General features: G+C 47.6%; 4 protein-coding genes across 4 annotated transcripts; all 4 read right to left on the bottom strand.

Annotated features, from left to right (window-relative positions):
- On the bottom strand, positions 1–1,186 carry H257_08866 (hypothetical protein; the record flags this gene model as incomplete). The annotated part of the gene is made up of 2 exons (XM_009834934.1): positions 1–660; positions 980–1,186. The coding sequence occupies 2 exons, from the start codon at positions 1,184–1,186 to the stop codon at positions 1–3; spliced, it is 867 nt and encodes a 288-aa protein (XP_009833236.1).
- Positions 1,187–1,569: 383 nt separating this feature from the next.
- Positions 1,570–2,064, bottom strand: H257_08865 (hypothetical protein; the record flags this gene model as incomplete). The annotated part of the gene is made up of 2 exons (XM_009834933.1): positions 1,570–1,924; positions 2,015–2,064. The coding sequence occupies 2 exons, from the start codon at positions 2,062–2,064 to the stop codon at positions 1,570–1,572; spliced, it is 405 nt and encodes a 134-aa protein (XP_009833235.1).
- Positions 2,065–2,330: 266 nt separating this feature from the next.
- H257_08864 (hypothetical protein) lies at positions 2,331–3,268 on the bottom strand (the record flags this gene model as incomplete). Its single annotated transcript, XM_009834932.1, has 1 exon — positions 2,331–3,268. Exon 1 carries the CDS (start codon positions 3,159–3,161, stop codon positions 2,331–2,333), a length of 831 nt encoding a protein of 276 aa, XP_009833234.1. The 5' UTR covers positions 3,162–3,268.
- A 2,502-nt stretch (positions 3,269–5,770) lies between these two features.
- H257_08863 (hypothetical protein) lies at positions 5,771–6,572 on the bottom strand (the record flags this gene model as incomplete). Its single annotated transcript, XM_009834931.1, has 3 exons — positions 5,771–6,055; positions 6,105–6,464; positions 6,534–6,572. 3 exons carry the CDS (start codon positions 6,570–6,572, stop codon positions 5,771–5,773), a joined length of 684 nt encoding a protein of 227 aa, XP_009833233.1.
- Between the last annotated feature and the right edge of the window lie 575 nt (positions 6,573–7,147).

The raw sequence follows: 7,147 nt of genomic DNA, 5'->3' as shown, positions 1-7,147 counted from the left end.
TTAGTTCGCCATCCCTTGGTAGCGTACCATGACCAACGCATAGTAGTCTTCGGCTTCAGCGCGCGCGGGTATCAACGAGAGGTGAAAGTTGGTCAACGCAAATGTCGTGCGTTGAATGACTCCATAGATCTTCTCACCCCATGTGAACGTGGCGTAGGACACCTTCCAGAAGGAATACACGCGGCCGAAGAAGTTCTCGACGACCACATGGTCGGACGACACCCGGAGGTTGCGCTCCACGTCAGCGGCGTCCAAGAATCCAGTCTGCGGGCTGCGCTTCGGATGAATTCCACGCAGCGTATGGTTAACACCAATGAACCCCATGTCCACGAGGCAAGCCCATGTCGTCATGTACTCAGCTGACAGTTCACCATGGTCAGGCAAAGCAGCTTCGCAGGCTGACTTGGTCAAGTTGGTCGTGTGCGGCTCACGGCGTGTATGCAGGAACGTAAGATCGTGCACAAACCCAGGATGTGCGTTGGACATTGCAACACAGCGCTCATCCGGTGAGACCGCCGCCTCGATCTTGTAACCATACAGGTGATGCTTACCACTGAGATAGTGCTTCTGTTCCGCGAACCGTACAGTTGGCCGCAAGGAAGGTTGGGACTTCACGTCAACAGCGTATAGGGCATACGGGAAGTGTCGAAAACCGCCTGCCTGTCGCAGTCAAGGAGGTCATCGTCGGGCAAACGATCAGCGGTTATGAGAGTAGCGGCTCAATGGTATACGATGTGGCCAGGCAAGCTCAAAGTAATGCACCAACCATGACAACTCGCATGATGAGTTTCTCAAATGTCGGTGCTTTGGAGCCAAAGTCGGCAGCGTGTTTGTCCCAAGTGCTGAAATGCTTCATCACAATCAAGGCCATGAATAGGCTATCCTTGGGGCTTGTTCAACAACGGCGACCACGGCCCTCCATCCACGCCGCGCTCATGGTGTCAGTGACCATGGACCAGAGTGTTACGAACTCAGGTACGGTAAAGTTTGTCAGAGTACCGATACCCTCTGGTCCAAGGTTGTTGACAAACTTCTCCAAGATCGGGTTGGCGACGTCGTCGACCCGTTCTTCGTTCAGTCGAGCTACCTCGCCGTAGTCGACAAAGGAAGCTTCAAGGAACGAACGTTCACCGACGGACTGTTCTTGCAGACGGATGAGCACATTGTTGGTGTTGATGGGCGCCATGATGGAGTTAATGCAGATTGCAAAGTGATGGATTGATAAAAGTCTGTGTGGGGTGAAGTGAGCCACAGTTTTGGCGGCAAAATGCGCGGCTGGTATTTCTAGAAAGTTGTAGTTAAACTTACTTGTGTCAAAACAAATTACCTATTTTAATTTCCTTAAATAGTACATATTTCGCCAATTTCACATTTTCGCACTACCTAAAGTGTACTGTTATTAGGTAGTCCGTTTGGTTTAAACAATGCACCTATATTTGGGGGTTTGAAGTACACCGCCCCTCTATGGATCTTATGGCTTTGAATGCGTGGTTTCCATAAATCCTAGACTTAATACGCACTAAGAACGACCCCATATTTTTGTAGTCTTTAGCTGACTTGCACCATACATTAGAAATCCGCCGAAACTTCGTTACTTACCTCTTGTTTCATCCGGAGTGGACTCTTATTGCATGGCTCAATATCGATCGACTCGTCGATTTCCTCGAAGTACATGGCCAAGTACTTGATCTTGATGTTCAACGCCCTATCGTCGCGAGGATGGTGACATTGGAGGGACTCCGTGTACGTCTTGGCTCGTGACGTCGTCACGGGTAGAGCGTTGGCGTTGCCAAAACAAACGTTGTAATCGAATGAGCTGAACTCGATGTCGCGCAGTCTTCGTCCGTCTATTCTTGGGTGCCATGCTTGTTGGTAGCTGGTTTTGTCTTCAAGAAACAACAGCATGCTGACGGTCTGAGCGGCACTTATGCATCCAACACAAATGATGTGTCACAACTTCGTCTACGAACGCAAGTTCGAAGAGTTTCGACTTGTTATCTTCAGCGCGCCGCACATGTCACGGCCGAAGAACACGTGGGCGTACATCTTCACAGCCGCGAACATCTTCACATAGCTCACTTCACTTTCCGCTCGAACAAAGATGCACGTTCAGGGATGAAACAAATGCGGCGAGGTCTATCTCTCCATGTGCGCTGTCCTTCCACCGAAGCCCACCAAAGTGCAACCTACGTGGTGAATCTTGTATGTCCCATCTACGAATGACGCAACATCGATCCCTTTTCCGTCTATTAACACGACAACGTTGCACTCGGAAAGCACAATATATATCCGTTTCAATTAAAAATTTGTATGGTAGGTCAGAAATAGAATTATTTAAAGTGGGTAAAGCAATATCCCTTGGTGCGAGCTTTCTTTCTGCACGCGGTCTGCTGACACTTCGTGCCGCCGTTATGTTTGATGCACAGTCCGCCCGTGACCGCACCCTTCATGCACCCTGCGGTGGCACATCGGGGGCCGCCACCGTGAGCCACGCAGTACCCGCGACTCACGGCACTATTGGGGCATGCGTGAAAGTTGCAGCGCTTGCCTCCGCCGTGCGCAATGCAGAACCCACCCGAGAGGGCGTACTTGGTACAGCCGTCGTGTCCACAGCGGCGGCCGCCGCCGTGGTGCGCGCAGAAGCCACCCAGCAATGCCGACTTGTTGCATCTTTCCCTGAGGCAGCGCTTACCCCCTCCGTGCGAGATGCATAACCCGCCCCCCTTAGCGCTCTTCACACACCCATCAATGACGCATCGTTTCCCTCCGCCATGCGATATGCAAAGACCCCTGGACTTGGCGCGCTTGGTGCATTGGTCGACCTGGCACAGTTTACAGCTGACGCGAACAACGTCCGAGTGTGGGGACGATCGGCCACTGGAGGATTTGGAGGGAAGGTACCTTGTGAGGTCATGGTAATGACGGGGAGTGGTGACAGATGTTAGCGGAGGCGTCTGGAGCGACGTGGTAGCAGAGGAATCGTGGTACTGACGCAGCGAGGTGGCATGCTGCTGTGTGGTAGCTGCGTGGAGGAGGCATAGGCCGCTGTCTTTGGCAAAACGGTAGCAAGTGGTGGCTGCACAGTACGATACTGCGTCGTCCAATGTTGGGACCATGTCGGATGATGCAAGTGTAGAGTGGGGCGTTCGATGAAGCAGCATGACCAATGAGAACTGAATCGTGTTGGCGATGGTGGGTGCGCCCCCGCGGGACAAAACAAGAGTGCGCCTCCTCGGGACAAAACAAGACTGCGCCTCCTCGGGACAAAACAAGACTGCGCCTCCTCGGGACAAAGCAAGAATTATCCCACACACGTAGAATGCATTTTTGGAGTGCATGTACAATCCCAAGAGTTAATCCGTTGGGTAAGTTCAAATGTGACATTTCTCCGTTCAGTAAGTGCTCGATTGTATTAATTTACTGTTAACTAAATTCACGTAGCTACGACCTTTAGCTATGTCGCGGAGATTCGATATCGTAGCTACACTGTGGAAGCAGCAAAATGACAGCATAGCTGAGGTGTAGTTGCAGATCTGCTTCCAACTTCCCTTGAAATCCACATACAGACCAGCCCGTTTGCAATACTTTAATCAAGTATAAATTTTGGCACATCAATTGTTTGGAGTGGAACCTTTACAATTTTATTACTCCTCCTCTTGATAAATACTTCGAGGCATAACATGAACGTCACCAACTTGTGGACACCAGCTAGATGCACTACTGTAGAATTGAGAAAGGGCAGAAAGTTCAGTGATCAGCCGATTTTGAGCTGCATTCATTCGACCATATCTGGAGAAGTTCAAATTGCCACTACGTAAAAGTAGCTGTGTCGAATTCCCCGTTTTAACCATCATTCGAATATAGATTCGTTTTATGAGTTTGAATCTGGGCAATAAAAATGTCAAAGTTTTGCGCTGAAACAGTCGATCAGTGGTCAGCCGAGGCTGCAGAGGAGTGAAGTTATCATTTTAAAGAGAATTATGAAGGTTACGAAGTAATTATATATTGGAGTTTCAATGGTGTTGAACTATGCAGATAATCGTCGACTCGCAGCGAATGTACTGTACCAACCAGTCATGGCCTTAGTACGCTGTTCGAGACATGCGTGTCGCTATTGTGACCTACTGTGTATAGTACTTGCTACTAGTACCACATAGCTGTTGCATCTAGCACAGAAGCACAATTTGTGCTAACGATAGCAATATTCCGACAAGATACTCATTCCGACATCCCATTCCGACAACGATTCTATTGGATACCCATAAGTAGCATAAGTAGGAACAGTGAAAGCGTAAGGGCTTACATATACACCTAGAATGAAGACCTACTGCGGCCGTAGGGAAAGTCTTTCGTATGTATGGTGAGGGTAACATGAACTAAGGTGCAATGCCACTTGCTCACGTGTAAACATGACTACAATGAGCAGCGGCCTCCTTATGACGGATATCGCATTCCTATGTTTAGCAAACCTGATTAGGAGTTAGTTAACTGCCGAAATGTCGGAAAATGTCGAACTATTTGGTTAACTATCGCTGCATTTGAATTTGTATGTGAGGCCAGGATATTTCAGATTCCATTCCGACAAAATTCGTCGGAATGTGTTGGAGCCGACAGAATTGTGTAAGCCCTACCCCTAATGGACTTTGATTGGTCAAAATGGTGTAGGGTAAGTTACTACTACAATATGATACGTAGAAATAGATAATAGAGACGATTCATTGGCCAAAATTAGAGCATACAAATACTAAGTGAGGTCGGAATATTGATCATATTCATCGTTAACATAACAGCTCTGCTACTACCACAGTAAGGAAATTGATGCAATTACAGTACTGGATTTTGTATATGGCAACGTAGTGTAGTACTACCGTATACCCCCCGCTTCAGTACCTATGATTTCTCCGGTTGGACCTGTACATTTTCATGGTTCCGGTTGGGCGTGTATCTAATTGTCTCTAATTGGACAGAAATATCCAATCACCATGCGTTAATTACTTTCATCCAATGAAATATAAGTCCTGTGATGGATTTAGACCAATGCGCATGCCTGAATAGTTTCAAGGTACCGCTTGGAGCTGTACCGGTTGTGATGAGATTTCACTGACATTTTCATAGGTACTGAAGCGGGGGGTATACGGTAGTACTCTAGTACTACTGTAGTTCATGATAATCCAAACTCAATTGGTCATCCTTCAATATTACCTGATCTGATAATTTAGTACTTCGTATGAGATAAAGTATGGGGCATCAATCCTTGCAGCAGGACAACTTTCAAAGTGGGTGATAATCAGACAGTTTAATACTTCTCTGTTCGATTAACTGTCGACAAATCAAAATCCCAATCGTTCCAAATTACTGTCGACATTAACTGCTCTATGATTGGCCTATGAAATATTTCCATCGATTTCATTGGTTTAGAAATTTCTTAGATGGAGGTGCGGTACTGTAGTAATGGGTGAATTGGCCCCTTCAGACCCCCGTTCTTTTTTGTTCCAGATTTTTATTATAATCGCTTTACAGTTAAACAAATTCAATTATTATAGGTCAGACTGTACTGCAGCACTTCCCAGTCAAGTTGAATGGTTTTTCCAGCCAATTTGAAATGGCACGCGTTCCGAACGTCGAAAAAGACACTAATTTTGAACGAAACAAACAGTTTCACATCTCAAGTTGAAGTTTTCACATTCAATATGAACTATACAGTACTGGCCATAAACCATACCATAACGACCGGACAAATATTTGCTGGATATGTGCTTCGGACACGCACTTAAGTGGATTTACGCATTAAATGCGAATCGACGTTCTCTTGGGAAAACAACGCCTCAAGAATCACCAACGATTGTGTGATGCACGGCATGGATTCGTGAGCGACGTCCTCGTGTAGGACCATTCGGTGCTCAAGGAAGGTGCGGTACTCTCCTCGCTCAAACATGAGGGCCGTGTGGTGCGCCAGATAACCCTTGATGCGAGACTTGAGGACGCTGAAACAACTCTCAATGGGATTCAGCATAGGGGAATACGACCCAAGGCGCAAAAGCATCATGCCATCGCACTGGACAACGCGTTCCTCCGTTTCTGAATAAGCTGGTGCATTGTCCAACACGATGAAAACGCGCTTTCCCGCGAAGTGTTCTTGCCATCCAGCACTCGTAGATCGTCTCGACATAGGCTGAGTTTTTGTCCATCTTGATGACGCCTCGTTCCAGACGATAGCAGACAAGACCAAGCTCGGCAGAAACAGCGCACTGGACTTGCATATTCGGCCCCTTCGATGGCGGCAGGACTGTCGACGCTCGAGTTCCCCATTTGAAACGTCCGCGGCTGCGCTTGCAGTAGAGATTGTAGTTCATTTCATCGTAATACACGATAAAGTCACCGTCTTGCTGATGCTGCTTGAGCTTACAGTTAGCTCCAAACTCCCGCCGCTTCTGCTTGTTGATGTAGTTGTTGCATGTGACCGGCTCGATGCCAACTTATTTCATAGTATATACCATACCCAGAAGATGGCGGCTTATGGTCTGTATGGATACGAACTTGCCCGCAAAGTCGGCGGCAACAAACACTTTCATCTCAGCAAGCGATATTGGTAGTTATCTTTCACGTAGCGCTCGAGCGCGGCGACGACATCCGGAGTGACTTTTACTTGCGACGCTCGGTGGCAGCCACGCGGTTTCAGCTCGGTGCGCCCGCTGTCAACCACACGCCAAGCCGTGGTTTCGGAGAGTCCATTATAATTGGCACGAGCTTCCAATCGTCACCACGTTGATACGCGTCAAGCTCATGTTGCTTCTCCTCGGCCTTTGAGCTTTGGCGGAGTGGGCATTGCAACACGATGAAATGGGAAGTGAAGAAAAATCATCATTAGCCACATTGCTTTCGCGCCTACATTTCCTGCTTTCTTATTTCACATTGATTGGAGTATTCGTCGTATTGAGCCGAAATTTTGCACATCACTTCACTTGTGAAATTTTATACTTATCTGGACGTTTCACATTGACTGGATTCAACTTGACCAGGAAGTTGTGCTACTGTATGTTTGGGCGATGAGCAGGAGTTTTTCTGGGAACAGTAAAGGCTTTTACTGGGGTGAACCAAATCTTCCATAAAATAGCTCATTGCAGATGCAATACGATGAAGTCTGCAA

The sequence above is a fragment of the Aphanomyces astaci genome, assembly GCF_000520075.1.
Source record: "Aphanomyces astaci strain APO3 unplaced genomic scaffold supercont1.20, whole genome shotgun sequence".
NCBI classification, from domain to species: domain Eukaryota; phylum Oomycota; class Saprolegniomycetes; order Saprolegniales; family Verrucalvaceae; genus Aphanomyces; species Aphanomyces astaci.
This window is presented reverse-complemented; position numbering and strand designations above follow the sequence as displayed.